Below are 19,595 nucleotides of genomic sequence, written 5' to 3'. Positions count from 1 at the left end.
TAAAACCATGTTTTTGGGGGGGACGGGGGGTTGGGGATATTAACATGCCTAAGACTTTTGCACAGTACTGTGTATATATATAATAAAAAACATGCATAATAAATTAAAATTGTGTAAAATCTGTAACGTACCATGAAAGAACTCAATATCTGATGTGAAATTATGAATGTTAGCACACCCTAAGACAAACCACTGAGCTGGGATTTACTATTGCGGTTCAGAAGCTGGTGTTTTTAAATTATATTTAAATTAATTTATAATATTATATTTAAAAATGTATATATTATATAAAAATATTTTATGTTATATAATAATTTTTTATATTGATATAATTATTATTATTTTTTTATTATAAAAATACAAAACATAATACAAAATTAGTGCTGCACGATTAATCGCAATTAACATGAAATCGAGCTTAAACCAATTTGGCTTATTGCGATTATGAAATATTTTGTGTGCGCAGCTTGAAAGTGACGTACGGCTCTGTGATCAGTAGTAAATGCCCCATCTCTGCATAGATTTTGTTCACCCGTGCTTAAATGAGCCATACAAGTTTTGCTCAATTTTCCTGAAAGAGAAATAATGTACATATAAATGCATTTATAAGTTTGATTTCATGTGGTAATTAAAGGTAAATTGTCATTTTTCGCCATAACCAAAATGAAGTGCTAAAATATGCCTAAACTGATAGTCCCGCCCCCAAACTCACACTATTGGTTGAGCCACTGTTGCTGGCAGGTCAAGAGCCTCAAACAAACAGAGCAGTGTTTTTTAGCATTGCCAGCCACTCAGAATCATTTCTAGTCTGAAATATGATTATCTTTGACATTAAATCAACATATTTGCCCTAGATTTGCTACAGCAGCACTGGAGGCAAGTTTCATCATTTTTTTTTTTCCTTTCTACAATCTGCTCACATTTCAAATTCACCTTCATAATTTATAGCTGTTGTTCCAACCATATTGTGCCCCTGCTTGACAGCGCTATGAAGAACGCAGTCGTTCAAATTCGATTTATGTGACGCGTCCCACTGTTCGCTCAAAGAAAAGCGTGTTTGTGTTGTATAAGGTGTTCACCTGCATCAAAAGAAAAGCCAATGTAATCTTTCTCCAGCACATTTCCTTCTCCTCCGCTTCCTCTTCCTTGTGCAACTAGACTGGTGGTCGATATCAGACTGAGCATGCTCAGTGCGACCGTTTTATCTGTCTTTTAAAGGTGCTTTCATTTCAGCGTTGATGAGTAGAGAAGCCAATCAGGAATTCTGCACTGAAACACTGTCAAACACACTTGAGTATCTTAAATAGCGTGACGTTGCCTGCGGTTGAAGACTTGTAATGCTTACAGCAAATTTCAGAGATTAAACTGGATTAGCAGTTACTTACGTAATATTCTGCATTTGTAATTTTTCAGGATTTGACTAGCATGAGTGGGATTGGTTTAGTGGGCGGCCTGATCACAAACCGTCTCAATTGGTTTATAGAAGAGTCTTTTGGGGACAACGCAGGCTGGTTTGTGGCTTGCTAGCCTCTTGCTACGGTAAAATTAGCTTGCTAGTCCGGTAGGTTCACACCTCAATGCTGGGATGAGATGATGTTCTGCACGACCTTCCTGTCTGCCCCATGTGAGGAGATTTTAGACAGCATTTCGAGGCCAGACGCTGGTTTGGCTCCTCTGCAATGCCTGGTGTTGTCACGGGACGAACTGAACGAGGCTTTACCTCGACCTTGTCTTAATACGCTGCTGAAATTCAGGGGCGACAGACCCTCCACCTCTACTGAGGACGTCCTGTCAGGAGGGGCTCGGGGTCACGGTAGAGGTCACAGGAAGCTCGCGGCTCTCACCCGAGGTAGGCGTTCTGTAGGGGTTTAGCGGATATGATGGCTCCCGTCTCACCATTACAGTGAAGAAGTTGAGCAAAGAGTAAAGCATCTCTTGGGCATTTTCCGAAAAACTGACATTGAAGAAGTATCTTCTTCTAACTATCTTCTCAACATTGCACATTTCTTTTAAGGGTCTTGGATCATGTGTTCTGCAGGTATAAAACAGGGGCAGTTTGTTTTTAACTGTAAAAATAATCTATTTATAATATGATATTCCTGGTTTTGTCATAAAGAATTATATTGCTATATTATATTGTATTATAGAAGTTATTTGACATTTATTATTACAGTGTTTGACATGGTGTGGTTTGAAGCTTTTGAGATATGATTAGATGTGTCAAAAATAAGCTGTTGCAGTTTGAAAACCAGGGCAGTTTTTTATTTTTTTATGATATAATATTTCTGATTTTGGCACAAATAATTATTAGACGACATAAAATTAGTAGGCCAAAAGCTGCTTATTACTTTAAAGTTTATTTTTTTAACAATTTGAGAACTTGGGCAGGATTTTTTTTTTTATTACATAATATAATATTACTGCTTTTGGCACAAATCATTATAAGATTACATTTATTATATATTATATATTATATTTTATATGTATTTAATATATACATTTTTGATAAACTGTCTTTTTTTCTATTATTGCTATTAATAATTATTTATACATTTTATTTATGCTTTGATACATTATTATTATTATTATTATTTATTAATAACTATGCATTTAATGCATTTGTTACATAAGTGTTGTGCCATTTTTAAATTTTATATGCATTTAATATATATTTTTGATAAACTTTTTTTTCTTTTATATTATTGTTTAATAATTTATTATTTCTACATTTTATGTATGAATTGATACATTAACAGAATTATTATTACCAGTATTTATTTTTATTATTATTATACCATTGTAAAAAAAAAAAAGAAAGAAAAAAAGCATAAATATGATCTAAAATTATGGCTGTTCGGTAAAAGGTGAATAATTGGTCAGGACTTTTTGAAGGCATTATAGTAATAATTTATTATTATTATTATTAATTTATTTACTTGTTTTCAATCTATAGATTTAAAGCACATAATTTGTCATCTATGAACTCTGGTTATCTTGAAAGTGATAATGCTCGTCGTGGTTTTAGGGAAAGTTTTACACAAAGCCTGTTTTTCCAGCGCGTTCCTTTCTATGAAAGCTGCTTTTTATCACCCACATGTTGCTATGATGAGAATCGTGGTATGTGTCACGATTCAAAGTACCAGTGTTGGTCGCTGCTATATATTTGCGTGATGCGGTCATATTTATTTTAAATGAAATGTTCTTTTTTTTAAAGTTTAAAAGTTTAATTTCTATTTTTTGTTTTATTCTTGCTTTTTGACACTATTATTATTGTTCCAACCACACCAGCATCATCTGGACTTTGAATACATAAACCTCCAGGAATGTGTGTGCGATTCATTCATGAAGCACATCTTTCTGAGACGCCCCCTCTGCTCTTACGCACGGACCGAATCAGCTGTTGTTGGCAACACAAACTCTCAGAGCTCGGCCAGAGGCGACTCCTGTCACTTTCACAGGGGAAATGTGTGCAACAGGTTGGAGATTGTTAGACGGTAGCTGATAACTTTTGTCATGTGCCCAGGACCCACTCTCCCGATGGCGACGGTGGACATCAAGAATCCGGAGATAAACAACATGCGCTTCCACAACAATTCCCACATGAATAACATGGTTCACAGTAGCATTAACAAGAAGGAAAAGAAAGTCAAGGGCAAGAGGAAGAAGTTGACAAAGGCTGACATTGGGACACCGAGCAACTTCCAGTGAGTCTTGAAGTGTAACTGATTCAGTACTTCCTGTGTAGGCAGGAAGTGACATTAGTAATGCTTATCTTCCGTTTCTAATGAGTCTTTATTTTTAATTATGATGTCGTTTTCTGTCCATGTGCTCAAAAACAGCCGTTCTGACTGTGCCTAACGTAATGTTTTCCAGGCACATCGGTCATGTAGGATGGGATCCGAACACAGGCTTCGATGTGAGTACACAACAATGACTTGCTCTGTCACCCCCACCGACACACTCACACGCTCTCAATGTCGTACACGCTCTCACATGCATATTGAAGAATCACTCATAGGAAAACAATGCTGACCTGTGTAATAATGGCATGATGAAATGCCTCAATAGCCTTGTGTTCATGCAGGCTGAAGCATCTGACGCTTGAATATGCAGCCTGTCGCCCACAAAACAACCCAGATTGCGTTTGTACACATACTTGCACTGTGTTTGGGGTTTTACATTATTTTATGGCAAACCGTTTGTACTGGAAATAATGAAGATTGCCCATTTATGACGCATTCAGAAATTCAGGCCCCTTAGTCCAGTAAAATGGGATACTGAAGTCACTGGAAAAATGTGCAGATTCTCTGAAGAAGGTCTTGGGTTTTAAGTTTTGCATTATGCATGCAGCTGGAATGTTGTGCATGTCATAAACGATGGATTTTCCAGAAATGTTTACCGTTAGCAGTTTCGCCACTAGGTGGCAGGATTGTGCTGTATTTGAGAACGGCATGAACGCTGGGTTATGATAGTGCTTGCAAGGCAGAATTGCATTGAAATTTCTCTTAGAACTTGATTGTATCTTAAAAATTCGTCTTAATGCAAATTCTAATAATTCTAACATATTATTTTTTTACATTTATTTTAGCCTTGGTGCATTTTAAATTTCTTTAAATGTTCTAATTAACTTTTTACCTAAAAAATTCCAATTAACTTCCACTTAAAAAGGTTATCTTTAAGAAACTCACAAGAAACTCAAGTGTACTCACTTTTGTTGCCAGCGGTTTAGACATTAATGGCTGTGTGTCGAGTTATTTGGAGGGGACAGAAAATGTACACTGTTATACAAGCTGTACACTCACTACTTTACATTGTAGCAAAGTGTCATTTCTTCAGTGTTGTCCCATTGTTTACTAAAAAGGGAGGGGTGTACTCACTTTTGTGAGATACTGTGTGTATGTATATATATATATATATATATATATATATATATATATATATATATATATATATATATATATATATATATATATATATATACAGTACCAGTCAAAAGTTTGGAAACACTACTATTTTTAATGCTTTTGCAAGAAGTCTCTTATGCTCATCAAGCCTGCAGTTAAAAAAAACAACAAAAAAAACAGTAATATTATGAAATATTATTACAATTTAAAATAATGGTTCTCTTTTTTAATATACTTTAAAATGTCATTTATTTTTGTGATGCAAAGCTGAATTTTCATCAGCAAGTACTCCAGTCTTTGGTGTCTTATGATCCTTCAGAAATCATTCTAATATGCTGATTTATGATCAATGTTGGAAACAGTTGTGCTGCTTAATATTTTTTTATAACCTGAGATACTTTTTTCAGGATTATTTGATGAATAAAAAGTTAAAAAGAACTGTATTTATTTAGAATAGAAATCTTTTGTAACAATATACACTACCGTTCAAAAGTTTGGGAACATAACTATTTTGTTTTAAAGAAATTAGTACTTTAATTCAACAAGAATGCGTTAAATTGATAAAAGGTGATGGTAACGATTTATATTGTTAGAAATGTTTTTATTTTGAATAAATGCTGTTTTTATGAATAAATGCTGTTAACGTTTTACTCAATGAATCCTGAAAAAAGTATTCCAAAAAAATATATTAAACAGCACAACTGTTTCCATCATTGATAATAACTGAGTATCAAATTATCACATTAGAATGATTTCTGAAGGATCATAAGACACCAAAGACTGGAGTACTTGCTGATGAAAAGTCAGCTTTGCATCACAAAAATAAATTACATTTTAAAGTATATTAAAAAAGAGAACCATTATTTTAAATTGTAATAATATTTCATAATATTACTGTTGTTTTTTTTTGTTTTTTTTTAACTTCAGGCTTGATGAGCATAAGAGACTTCTTGCAAAAGCATTAAAAATAGTAGTGTTTCCAAACTTTTGACTGGTACTGTATATATATATATTGTTTTTATTTATTGTATAAACAAATTTCTTATTAATTTTATTTATTTTAACTGTAATGCTATTTTCAGTTTCTAAAAACGTTTTCCTTTAAAGAAATTAAGATTAAAGAGACTCCCTTGAAAGTGTTAATATCTTTAAGAAATATTTAATAATATAAATTTATACATTTCATTTTTTTGTTTTTACCTCATTGATTATTTTTTCTATAGAGTTTAAAGATATTTAAGATTAAAGTTTGAAAATGCCTTTAACTTACACTTGAAAATGTTCTCTTTAAAAATATATATTTATTCATTTGTATTTTTTTTCATGTTATTTTGCTCGTTTTCATTTTCTACCTAAAGAGATTGAAGTTGAATTGAAGCCATTAACTTACAGTTCAGCATTTAAAAAACTAACCTGCAGTGATGGTGGAATTTGCAGACTGAGTTACGATTGGCTGCCTTCCATCTGTTTGCATACTGGAATGTGATTGGGCCTTCTGCTTTTGCATCCATTTATTCATCGTTTTGGCATATTATCATTAATATCTCTCTTTTTCTCCCTCTATCTATATTTAGTTGTGCTTACTAAGGCAAGCATCACTAATACTATTGCTCATACTTAAGGTTGGTGATCTAAACAAACCCCTAACTCTAAATATAAAAATTTGCCACATAACTTACCCACGCGGACATGAATGATACCTCAAACTATTCGGCTTATAGAGAAGAGGAGAGCTACTAGTTTCACCTAGCAGACAGAATTCAGGGATAAAAAAGAATTAAAAAAATCCATTTTACAATTTTTTTTGAGTTGGACCAATAAAAAAGCACCCAGAACACCCAACCAATCCAGCCGGAACACATTAGCAACTGCTTAGCAACCACTCACAACACCCTAGTGTTGTAGTATGACGTTCGCACAGATTTTCTTCAAAAAACTTCTAGTTTGACCTAAAATGTTATTCTTTATTTTTGCTGCCTTGCAAGCATTAGTATTTAATTTATGAAATCTAGTAAACACACAGTGTTGGTTGAATATGTGTCTACTATAAACTATTGTATATGAAGAAAAAAAGAAAGGTAAACCTTTGTTATAATTTTCACTAATAAATCATTAACAGACATCGTATAATGCTTAACAGATCATTAGTTTAATATGTACTCAAATAGCTAGAAATATAAGATAATTTGCTTGTAAATATTTTTCAACTAATGATTTTAACAGATTAACAGGGTTAATGACCTGCGTTGTTTTATTTTATAATGTTCTCTGAGGTCCAATTATAACGTTATCAAGATTTTGATATCAAAAAACATCCTAATTTAGAAGTAATAAGCTATTTTCTATCCTGGTTTTGACCCTCCGGTTTGAAAGGCGTGCTACTGTGATTGGGTAACAGCTTTGCATATTAAAATCATTTTCAACTTCCCCGCCAATAAACATGTGGAATTGTTTTGAAAACTTCCGATGCTGAAAAACATTTTTCAATAATGTGAAACATGTGCTTTATAAGTCTTGGTTGTGGCAATTTTAGTTTGAGTACTTATAGTTGACAGTTATGACAGTCAAAACAAGTGTTTTTCCGTATCCGATAATTCAATGCATGTCGAAGCAAATCACACCTATCACAATATTCAATATGACTGCGGCGCTACAGTATAAATACTCAGTACATATCAAGCAATCTGTATCAGACAAAGCAATAGTGACACATGGTAAACACTGTTACTCACACTTGTGTGTTGCGACATTAGTCTAATCCAATGTAGTTGGCACAGCATCTTATATTTTCATCTCTCTGAAAAGCCTGTGTCTAACTGTGTCCTAACAGTGTCAAAACTAATCCGCAGTAAAATGACGCGAACAAACCAACAGTGTCTTTCTGACTGGAACTTCGTTAAAAATAAAGTTTGTCTACGTTTTCGTATTGTCAGGATCAGAAGGAAGGCAATGCAAAGACTGTTTTTCCACAGCCTGGCACTTTAACATTTCTTGTAATCCTCTATCGTATTGTTGCTGGAGTAAATCCTGTGTTTGCGTCTGTCTCGTATTTACTTGTACATGACGTGCGAGAAGCCTAAAGAGGCAATGATGGAGAAGTAGGCGTTGATCTTCTTCTGCAGATGCGCACTTTGATGTAATAATGTGACAAAATGCGAAATGAGACGGTTTTTGAGATTTGTTTCAGTAAAAGCTGTTTTTGGGCTGACTGATTTCTCAATTCATGACCTTTTTAATGTCATTTGATTTCAGTTCATATATTACTTAATGCACTTATTTATATTTACAAATGTACAAATGCAGAAAGGTGTTTGGTAGCTATGATCCAGATGTTCAACTGAAAATTGAACAATGTAAGAATTAGGGATGCACCGAAATGAAAATTCTGGGTCGAAACCGAAAATTCTAAATATATATATATATATTTTTTATATAATTGTATTATTATTAGACTTTTTAATTAAATTCAATAACTTTACAGAGTCTGAATTTTAAAAATACAAGCCAATAAAATAAAATAACCACACTTTTATTTTAAAGTAACACACCAAAATTGGACAGAAAATATATTAAAATATTGAATATCAATGTATTATTCTTCATTCAGTTCTGTGCAAGAGAATGAGATTTAACTAGGAATGCCCCCAACAAATTTTTTTTTATAGTCGACCAGTAGTCGTTCATTTAAGCCGTGAGTCGACCAATCGCACGTTTATGTTAATTATATAATTCTTGCCGGAAAGCACCTGCAAAAGTAATGATAATGAATATTTCGGAAAAAATAGCAAGGAGACATTTTAATAGTTTAAATTCAAATGTACATTTACAAATAAGCTTTTCATCATTGAATAACATTCTGTTTAAATCATTGGTAGATTATTAAAAAGTGCTTGATCATATGAATTGAAAGTTGAATGACATTTAAATTAATGACCTGTTGATCATTATGTAATGTTTGAAAAGTTCATTTAAACATTAACGAGCATGTTATATAATAGCTATTTGAATATATATTAACTAATGATCTTTTAAGCATTACATAATATTTGTAGATTAAGAAGTGTATGATCATGATTTAAGCATTTAAATGTACATTAAATAATGATCTGGTAACCATTATGCAATGGTTAAGTTATCTCATATTTCTAGCTATATAGCCGGAAGCATTATGAAATGTTTAATGATTTATTAATTAGAGGTGTTATTAAAAGGAATGTCTAAACTGCTTTACCTTTTTGTTTTGCAGTTGAATAATTTGGACCCAGAGCTGAAGAACCTGTTTGACATGTGTGGCATCTCTGAGGCCCAGCTGAAAGACAAGGAGACGTCTAAGGTCATCTACGACTTCATTGAGAAGAAGGGTGGTGTAGAGGCTGTGAAGAATGAGCTGAGGAGACAAGGTGAGACACTCGCTGAGCTGAACACCTGCGATTTGTGGCCGTCCCACACTGACATGTCTGACTATCAACCATGCGCTGTCATGAATCTACAAAAATAGTTTTCCCAAGGCAACTTCATTCTAACTACACGTAAAAAACAATTTTCTCTCAGAAATTAATCTTAAAAGTAATTACAAAGGCCAATTCATCCTTTTATGGTATTAAAATTATGTAACTGGCCTGTAACATGTTCCTCCAAGGTTCTTATACAGAAGTTGGGTGCATATATGAGCATTTTTTTTATATTTGATCAATACATGTGGTGTTCCTTCAGGTCCTCCCAGGTGGAGCGGTAGGTAGAACGTGTGTTTCATGCTCAGATTTGCATGTGTAAGAGGTCTGAATTTTTGCAGATTGGCATGAGTTGTTTTGAAAGATTTTTTTAACACTTTGAAGTGCATCGTAAGTGTAACCGAGTTCCGTTTAACCTACATTTAATGCAACTTTATGGGAGAGTATATGTGGATACGTTTCATGATTCTTCATGAGGCATTTGCGTTGATCTTTTAAAAACATGCTTGATCTCTTAATAATATGCCTTGAGAAAGTAAAGTGTGAAGTGCCTTTTGTTGCTGATTGGTGTGATTTTTGTGGTGCAAAACTTAGGGTAGGGTTCTTCCTCTAGAATAAAAGTCTTGCTCCAGCTTTAAAGACCCCATGAAATGGGTGCACTGTTTTCTTGTGTTAGATGAACCAATGGCAAGCTTTTCGAGTCCAGTCGTTTCAGTAGGAATCCACGCAATCTAAAAAATTTCACGTGAGGGCGAAACATTTCATATCTTGAGCAAAATAAGCAAGCTGACATTCAGTACAACCTGTCTCTTTTATTTAGAATACATACAAATGTCATTTACGTCTTTTAGTTTGTCAAGAGATTTAAAGCACCGTTTTTGAAGAGTGCACATGTGCGAACGTGCTCTACTAAGTAAGAACGAGTCTATGATTGAATCTGGAAATAAAGCGGAATAACTGAGAAAAATTAGAAATAGTCTTTAGATGCCATGTCTGTAATTTATAGCAAAACATCTAGCGTTAATTCGATCTCAAACAGATTCATTAAAAGAAGTTATTACTCCACCACGTGCGTGACGTCATAAACCAACGTGGTTGTACGACCACTTTGCAACAATACGGTTTCGGGAAACAGTCGTGACTAGCTAGTTGATTTCTTCAGCGATGCATCGTACTATGGTAGTTAAGCAGCGAGTTATGTCGTTGTTCTGCTTGGCTTGAAGGACTTCTGTGTAAGTTTTGCTTCATACATACTGTTAAAAATACACTCACCTAAAGGATTATTAGGAACACCATACTAATACTGTGTTTGACCCCCTTTTGCCTTCAGAACTGCCTTAATTCTACGTGGCATTGATTCAACAAGGTGCTGAACTCATTGTCATGTTCAAGAAACCAATTTGAAATGATTCGAGCTTTGTGACATGGTGCATTATCCTTCTGGAAGTAGCCATCAGAGGATGGGTACATGGTGGTCATAAAGGGATGGACATGGTCAGAAACAATGCTCAGGTAGACCGTGGCATTTAAACGATGCCCAATTGGCACTAAGGGGCCTAAAGTGTGCCAAGAAAACATCCCCCACACCATTACACCACCACCACCAGCCTGCACAGTGGTAACAAGGCATAATGGATCCATGTTCTCATTCTGTTTACGCCAAATTCTGACTCTACCATCTGAATGTCTCAACAGAAATCAAGACTCATCAGACCAGGCAACATTTTTCCAGTCTTCAACTGTCCAATTTTGGTGAGCTCGTGCAAATTGTAGCCTCTTTTTCCTATTTGTAGTGGAGATGAGTGGTACCCGGTGGGGTCTTCTGCTGTTGTAGCCCATCCGCCTCAAGGTTGTGCGTGTTGTGGCTTCACAAATGCTTTGCTGCATACCTCGGTTGTAACGAGTGGTTATTTCAGTCAAAGTTGCTCTTCTATCAGCTTGAATCAGTCGGCCCATTCTCCTCTGACCTCTAGCATCAACAAGGCATTTTCGCCCACAGGACTGCCGCATACTGGATGTTTTTCCCTTTTCACACCATTCTTTGTAAACCCTAGAAATGGTTGTGCGTGAAAATCCCAGTAACTGAGCAGATTGTGAAATACTCAGACCGGCCCCGTCTGGCAGCAACAACCATGCCACGCTCAAAATTGCTTAAATCACCTTTCTTTCCCATTCTGACATTCAGTTTGGAGTTCAGGAGATTGTCTTGACCAGGACCACACCCCTAAATGCATTGAAGCAACTGCCATGTTATTGGTTGATTAGATAATTGCATTAATGAGAAATTGAACAGGTGTTCCTAATAATCCTTTAGGTGAGTGTATACTAAAATACTAAAAATATTACTATAATACTATAATATATCTGCTAGTTTATTTTGTCAACTTTTAAGAGTACACTATTGTACTGATGCTTCACAGCTAATAGACATGGATTAAAAATTCCAATTTTGGTTTCATGGGGTCTTTAAGCTATACTAATACATGAGGAGTCTATGTATTTATTTTTATGCTAACAAATCTTTTTCAGCACCCCCGCCGCCTCCCTCGCGGGGCGGCCCGCCTCCCCCACCCCCTCCTCATACTTCCGGGCCACCACCTCCCCCACCCCCGTTGCGGGGGCGAGGAGCCCCACCACCCCCTCCACCTTCAAGAGCACCCACGAGTGCTCCCCCTCCGCCTCCTCCATCCCGGGCAAGTATGGGAGCGCCTCCACCACCACCTCCCAGCAGAGGGCATCCACCCCCCCCTCCACCTGCCCCCAGCTCTATGCCACCTCCCCCGCCGCCACCACCGCCTTCATCAGGAGGAGCCGCCCCTTCTCCACCTCCTCCTCCACCACCTCCTCCTGGACCTCCTCCACCTACTGATGTGGATGGAGGCCACGGCGAATCGACGCCTTCGCCCATGGGCGGGAAGTCAGCTTTGCTGGATCAAATCAGGGAGGGTACTCAACTAAAGAAAGTGGAGCAAAACAACAGGCCCTTGTCGTCCACAGGACGTGACGCGCTGCTCGACCAGATTCGACAGGGCATCCAGCTCAAAACGGTGAGGAGTGTAAACGCTTACCCATCCTGATGTGTCTCAGAAAATGGTGAAAGATCGCTTGCTCCCTGTCATTTGGTTTTAAAGGGGAACTATGCAGTTTTTTTTAGCTTAATTTGGGAGAGTCGCCAACGAGTTTTTACGACAGTGTTGTCAAATATCTATTCCGAAGCTGTAGGGGGAGCTCTATAGAGAAACCTGCGAGCAAAAAGCGAGAAAACAGCGAAGAAATTGCCAAAACTGCATAGCGCACTTTAAACAACTGGTTACCTGTGGCGATTAAAGTTCAACACTGTACACAGAATATTTGAATTTAATTTGTCTCTATATAATTGTTTATATATATTTTATTGTAAGAAATTACTACTTTTATTCAGCAATGCATTCAATTGATCAAAAGTGACAGTAAAGACATGTATAATTAGTGGTTCAGTGGATCACAAAACTAACGGTTCGGATTATATAATGGTTTTTGATTCACAGATCAGATCATTTTTCAGATCAGCAAAAAAAATTATAATTTGAGGGGGAGGCTGCAAATGTAAACACTTTAAGTACTTCTATACCACAGCAAAAACTACTAGCCTAACTAATAAAGTTCAAACATTATTAAAGGCAAGTGAACGGTCAGTAAAAAAATAATAATTTTAAATTCACTAATTACAAGAATAGATAAATACATTATAACAAAGTTTAAAAAATAAAGTCTAACTGTAGTGTACTCAGGTCCACATATGGAATGATTAGGCTTAACATGTAAAATATCACTATAGTGTTCACTGTATAAATTTTATATAGATTAATCTTTGTTAAAGTTGTGTTTTGCTGTTGATTACCATTAATGACATAAACAGCAGCAGGTATTTATAGGCTGCTGTCACTTTAAGACCGAATGCACTGATCCAATATAATGATACGCATCCAATTTCTTTCTCAACTGTTATAACAGTGTGCGAGTATCACATTAATGGTGAAACTTGTATGTATAAAATAGAAAAGGTTAGAAAAGTTAGTTCTGAGGAAAGATCTATTATCATTTGCTTGTAGACTGATTTGATATTTTGAATCTAATGCAATCAGACACTTTAAGTGTAACTCTCCATATACGTTTTTATAATGTCAATCATTATATAATCTTCTAGGGACAGTTATTTATCTGATTGCTATATTCTTGAATGTTCAGGTATCAGATAATGACTCAGGACCACCCACCCCTGCTCAGTCAGCGGGCATTGTTGGAGCTCTGATGGAGGTGATGCAGAAGAGGAGCAAAGCCATCCACTCCTCAGGTAAGTGCCTGTGTCACTCTCTCAAAGTACTGTCCTAAACATGCCACTCAACGGCTGCAAATTTGTTTGGTTTTTTTCCCCCTCGGTTTGACGGTTCCAGTATGATTACTTGAGCTTAGAAATGCTCTAGCGTTGCTTATTATGATGGCGTGTCAAGTTAAAAGTAGTCCAATTTATCAGATTATCACTTTTTCCTCTTCATTCTTAAAACACAACATCTACATTTAAAGGGTTAGTTCACCCAAACATTAAAATGATCCCATATTTTACTCACCCTAAAGCCATCCTAGGTGTATATGACTCTTTTTTTTTTTCAGCCAAACACAATCATTCAATTTAGATTGAAAAATATCTTGGCTTTAAAATGGGAGTGGACAGAAACTGAGATTTTAAAGCCCAAAAAAAGCGCATCCATACGGCTCCAGAGGGTTAAAAAAGGCCTTCTATAGGCCTAAAAATATCCTATAGTCATATACACCTGGGATGGCTTGAGGGTGAGTAAATTATGGGATCATTTTCATTTTTGGTTGAACTAATCCTTTAAAGTCCATTGAGGCCCTTTTTCATTTGGTTCACTTGAATATGAGCATGAGCTCCATTGTCAGTAAGTAATGAGTTATTTACGGTGGTTCTGCATCTTTTTTGGGCCCCCAGATGAAGATGAGGATGATGAGGATGAGGAAGACTTTGAGGACGATGACGAATGGGATGATTAATCCCGCAACATTAACCCCACCCAGTAGAGTAAATGATACTAAATTCTCACTTCCCCAAATTTTACTCTCATTCTTTTTTTTTCTTTTCTTTTTTTTCAAAATCGCTGTATATTTTTGTTGCCTTTTTGCTTCTTTTTTTTTTAAATAATCTGTGCAATACCTCATGTAATCTGTAAAGTATTGTCATTTATCCTCTGTAAAATAATGTCCTGGAATAACCATGTGAAGTTTTATGCCAGGATTCATGATTTGTTGACCTGAATGTTTTTGTTTCCCTGTGAGTGGGGAAAGGGAGATGGACGGGACGCTTGATGTCCTTATTAATTGTTGATTAATGATTTAGATAACACTATTTTCATACCCTACTTTTCTGTACCTTCGATTTTCTTATTCAAATCCTAGTTTAGCATTCTTAGATTTGGTAAGAGGTTCTCCTATCAGAATATGTATGTCCCCTGTATTGTTTCCCTTGTAAATGTACACCAGGCTGATATATTGAGGCTATATATATTTTTGCACGAATAACAAAAGGAAATTCACTGCAGGATGAGAACACATTGGCTGAACACTAAATATGATTTCTGTGGTAATCACGATCAGCGTTACACAACATTGCACATCACAAAGTAGACAGTTTGGAGTTTTTGATTTCACTTTATTAACAAGAAAATAATATACGGTGAATTCAAACCGGCAACAGTCATGGGTACAGCTTGCTCCTGAATGTGAAAAGCCATCAATTCACAAATATAGAATTTCCAGTCATATCAAGAAAAAAGAAAAAAGAAAAAAAAAAACTCTTCACAAAGTACATTTGTTAGAAGCTTTTACAGGTCAATGCTTGACTGACAACTACATTTTAGGTCATGGAGAAAACAACAAACCTTTGTGTACAATTAATGCTGGTTTAACAGTATTGTCTGTCTGAACTGAATTTTCTGTCCTTGTCTGTTAAGGATAGTGCTGAAAGATTTGTACAATTGACATCAAATCTTACAAAAGGGTTGGAATGTGGAATGAAAACACTAAATTCTATACTTAAATAAATGGTAATATTTACAAACCTGAGATATGGTGCTTTTTTTTCCGCAGTGCATGTAGATTTTAACTTTTAGCGTTGCCATCTTATATATACTTGTGTATACCTGTAAATATTTTTTCTTTGGCTAAATTTATTTGATCAAATCAAACAGAATGAACCAACTAGTTGAATGACTGATCCGTTGGAATCGAAATCATGGGAATGAGCTTTCAATTATTCAAAGCTATTGAAATGTCAACTATTTTCTTTTTAGATTTTTACCATATGATGTAAGTTATAAAGAAGCTATCCAAACTGTACTTATTGACCACAATATTTTGTGGGTGAAAAGAAATGTGGAAATATGCTATTATTAAATATGTATGTATGTGTATATAAAAAAAAAACCTAGGTCAATTTCAAAACTGGAAAAGAGAACAAAAGTTGTAATTTGTGTTATATGTATTATATAGATTAATTTTATCAGAGCTGTTTCATACCTCAGGAACAATGATGGTTGGTCACCTGCAGGAAAAAAAAAGAAAATGCTGGTCATTTTAATGTTACGACTACCAAATATATTACAGAAAACAGTCCATATCTGTCAGAAACCAGAACCAGGAATAGTTCTCCCAAAAATAAACTGTTCATTTACTCATACACACATTGTTCCAAACTTGTGTTTTTCTTCTGTGGAACACACTATAGACGCCTTTGACTTTTTTTGTGAAGTCATACAGGTATGAAATGTTAAATAGATGACAGAATTTTCATTTTTGCATAAAATATCCTTTAATTTACTTTATTTGAAAATGAGAAATAAGCACTTGTTTTGAAACCCTCAAATAGCAAGTTTTCAAACAGATTGGCATGTACATTACAACGAAAAAATGTCCATCTATTAAATTTGAACTAGAGTTTACATGCTGATAGAAGTGTTTTCCACTGCCTGGCTAATGATTTCATAGTAACTTAAATGATCTCAGCCAGGACAAACACTGAATGAATCATTCAGGTCTTGGTATACATTTTTGCAATCAATTTCCAAGATACCTGACTTGGCAGAGATGGTGTTCACCACACCCTCAGTTTGAAAGTTTCTATTCTGTCCAGCTATATTGCAATATATTTGGGTACTGTGTTTTTAAGGCTTGGCTTGTCCAAGTCCTGGACAAATGTTAAACATCTTACCCTTCGTAGTGTACCAATGCTGCTGCCACGAATGGCTGCCAGTAGATCATCACGTGGTGCCCCTTGGGCGCCTCCCAGATTATTTCTGTCATCTTTTCTTCTCAAAGGTAATATTTTTTCATCTTGAATGTTCTTGCTATGTTTGTCCCCTGTGAGTTTGTGTCCTTTATTTGCATTAGCCTGGTTTCGACCTACACTATCCGTTGCTGTCTCTTCTTGTTGTTTGACCATTTCAGCAATTTTCCTAGTCGGCACATTCTTCACATTATTTGGCTGACTGTGAGGTTGTTGTGGTAAATGAGGAGAAACCAAGTTCTGCTTCACTAGCTTAGCGTCCTTGTCTGTCGAAATATGGAATTGAAAAGACTGCGTGTTGTCCATAGTGCCCCATGTCTTTGATTGTTCTTCACTTCTTTCCAAATTGTCTTGCTCTTTCCTTTGCTGTAGCCGCTTTTGCCTCTGGCTGTCCTGGTTGTGAGTTAAAATGCCAGTTGCGCTCATCCTTGGGCCAGGTAAGTCAAAGTGGTAGCCTAGTTTCAACAGGGTGGTGTTTTTCCTCAGCAACTTCACCATCTCCATCTCCACTTGGCCTCCACAGATATGCCGCTGGTTGTGGAATCGGAGCTCCACCAGTGTGGTGTTGTACTGAAGTGACCCAATCAAAGCCAGGATACCTTTGCCTGAAATGAAGTTAGACTCAACATTAAGGTTGGTGATGCTGCAGTTCTTCTTCAGCATTTTGGCCAAGGCCAAAGCTACTTGGTCATCCGCATGGGTGTTGGCAATGCTGAAAACCTCAACGCGAGTGTTTGAGATTAAGGCATTAGCAAAACTCACTAAAACCCCCTGGGATATATTCTCGATGTTGTTTAGGTTGACTTCACTCAAGGAGGTGTCATTACTCAAGATGTTCTCCAAGGTCTTATCAATATCAGTGGGATTACTACTTGGCCTATCTGGAGAAATGTGATGGTGGAGGGCACCTTTACTGATGCCATTAGGTTTTCGACCGCTAATGCCATTCCCCTTGCAATCCATGTCCACAAAGTTCCAATTGCTTGACCCAACTTTTTTCTCCCCATCACCCCCCTTTCTAAACCCCTTATTTTGTTGCTCTCCCTCCTCTTCATTATCCTCAGGCTCTTCACTGCCACATTCCTGTTCGCTCTTATCTGTCTGGCACTCATCCATGCTGTCCTGTGTCACCATAGAAAGGAAAACAAGGTTGAGCACTGGCATACCTCAAGCAATGAGTCTTAATTAAGAAAGACTATTAACAGCTGAGACAACTGCACAAGCAATAGCTATGTTTTATAGAGGCAATGTTGCACTTACACAGTTTTTGGTACTCTCATTAAAGAAACTGAAATGTGGATGTTTTATGGCAGTTATTTCTATATTTCAAATTATGAACAGCTCATTGAGTTCCACTGTTTTTAAAGTAAGCTAATCCTAATTATCCCACAAATCACCCCTTATAACAAGGGGTGAGTTACACTCAGGAGCTAAGTTTGACAGTCCTGACTTAAATGTAACACTAAAACAGTGATGTCTAATTCTGCTCCTTGAAAGGTACCCAACCTTTATTAAATTCACCTGAACCAGGTATTTAATGTCTTCAGGAGTACCCTTCAGCAGCAGAATTGAGGACACGCCTGGCCTCAGTGGACAACTCACGGATACTTAGACTTAATTCATAAAGGGAAAAAACTAATCCTTTAATGAAGCTGCAGATTTTTTCATCCCCGAGCTGGGACCCTGCTTGTGGAGACCTCCCAGTTAAATGGGACTTCTTGAGTTCTCATTAAAGACTATTTTGACTCCTACACAAATATAGCCATCATTTTATGTTGTTTTGTGGATGCGGATACTCTCTCAGAATACTTCAGATAGTACCGTTAGGGTTGTGCAACTTGTCACTTGGTCAGCACCCTACAAAGGGTACTGACCAAACATTAAAAAAATTAATTTAACTGGTACCTCAAAGTTTAAACATATTTATTCAAACAATTGCTGCATTCAGACCCTACCTCTAGCAATCTGTGAGTCTCGTCCTCACAGTACTTCAGCAGAGCCTCTCGGCAAAAAGTGCCCGTTGGCCGCTTGGCCGTCTGGTCCTCCTGCCTTAGCCCAGTGGGTATGTTCTCATCGGGTTCCATTTCAGCCATAACCTTCTCCAGCTCCTGGAGCTCCTCGCTGGTCAGGGAGGCCAGAAGTTCATCTTCATCTATGTCCTCATACTTTCCAAGCTCTTTTCGGTACCCAAAGTTGCTCATACTTGTAACCCTATGTCTCCGTTGTGTGCATGAACTCTGACTCTGACTTGTATCTGGGATTAGTGTGAGTTTGTGTGTGGGTTAGATGCACTGTTTGTCTAATCTGGGAAGCTGGTGGAGGAACTTAAGGGGAGGAGGGTGCAGAACAGAGTATCTGCATATGATGGTGGCTATCCATGTGGACACCAAGATTAGCTTACATGAAGAATGTGAGTTCATTTTGTAGTGGCGAGACATGTCAGCAACTGTTGGCCAAAAACAACATAGGAGCTGCCCCTTTAAGGAGACCTCTAAAAGTAATCTAATTTGTGTTAAGTACCCATTAATGCCAATGGTTTTGAAGTTAAATGCTAGATAAGCACATATGGGTGTGGTGTCCAAATATTTTGGTCTCTCTATTATATATGCGTTTAACGTTTTGTTCTAGCCTGGGGCATTTTCATATGTACAAATAAAATGGAAACATATCTGATTTTTACAGTTTTGTTTTTCTTATGTCAGCCCAACTTGTCTTTCACCCCGATTGCACATTCGATTTAACCAATAATCATAAATTATTTTTTGAGTTGTGAATATATTGCTGTACATAGTCTCCCAAATGCTGACTTTTTTTTTTAACAGCGATAGAATTTAAAGCTAAGTCCAAAGGTCTGATTCCATGTAATAATAATAATTTAGCAATTTTGAGACTTTTTGATAACCA

At 36.4% G+C, this 19,595-nt stretch overlaps 2 protein-coding genes across 3 annotated transcripts in view; one reads left to right on the top strand and one right to left on the bottom strand.

The window, feature by feature from the left end:
• The window catches only part of wasla (WASP like actin nucleation promoting factor a), a 31,805-nt gene extending 16,333 nt beyond the window's left edge, over positions 1–15,472 (top strand). For both annotated transcript variants that reach the window (XM_084397138.1, XM_084397139.1), the window contains 6 exons: positions 3,524–3,704; positions 3,874–3,916; positions 9,151–9,304; positions 11,885–12,402; positions 13,583–13,688; positions 14,343–15,472. In XM_084397138.1, coding sequence (XP_084253264.1) covers positions 3,524–3,704; positions 3,874–3,916; positions 9,151–9,304; positions 11,885–12,402; positions 13,583–13,688; positions 14,343–14,404 — 1,064 coding nt within the window. In that variant the 3' untranslated portion in view covers positions 14,405–15,472. The remainder of the gene's footprint in view (positions 1–3,523; positions 3,705–3,873; positions 3,917–9,150; positions 9,305–11,884; positions 12,403–13,582; positions 13,689–14,342) is intronic.
• Positions 15,042–19,119, bottom strand: lmod2a (leiomodin 2 (cardiac) a). The gene is made up of 3 exons (XM_084397140.1): positions 18,647–19,119; positions 16,617–17,813; positions 15,042–15,950 (listed from the first exon to the last, which is right to left on the bottom strand). Exons 1-3 carry the CDS (start codon positions 18,890–18,892, stop codon positions 15,927–15,929), a joined length of 1,467 nt encoding a protein of 488 aa, XP_084253266.1. The 5' UTR covers positions 18,893–19,119; the 3' UTR covers positions 15,042–15,926.
• Positions 19,120–19,595: the final 476 nt, after the last annotated feature.

The sequence above is a fragment of the Rutilus rutilus genome, assembly GCF_951802725.1.
Source record: "Rutilus rutilus genome assembly, chromosome: 23".
Lineage (NCBI taxonomy): Eukaryota > Metazoa > Chordata > Actinopteri > Cypriniformes > Leuciscidae > Rutilus > Rutilus rutilus.
Note: the sequence above shows the minus strand (reverse complement) of the source record. Positions and strands in the feature narration are given on the sequence as shown.

Coding starts and splice junctions, on each gene's coding strand:
- lmod2a (XM_084397140.1), bottom strand. CDS start 18,892: ATGAGCAACTTTGGGTACCGAAAAGAGCTTGGAAAGTATGAGGACATA. Junction 17,814..18,646: donor AGACTCACAGATTGCTAGAG/GTAGGGTCTGAA, acceptor ATGGTGACACAG/GACAGCATGGATGAGTGCCA. Junction 15,951..16,616: donor GCATTGGTACACTACGAAGG/GTAAGATGTTTA, acceptor TTTTTCCTGCAG/GTGACCAACCATCATTGTTC.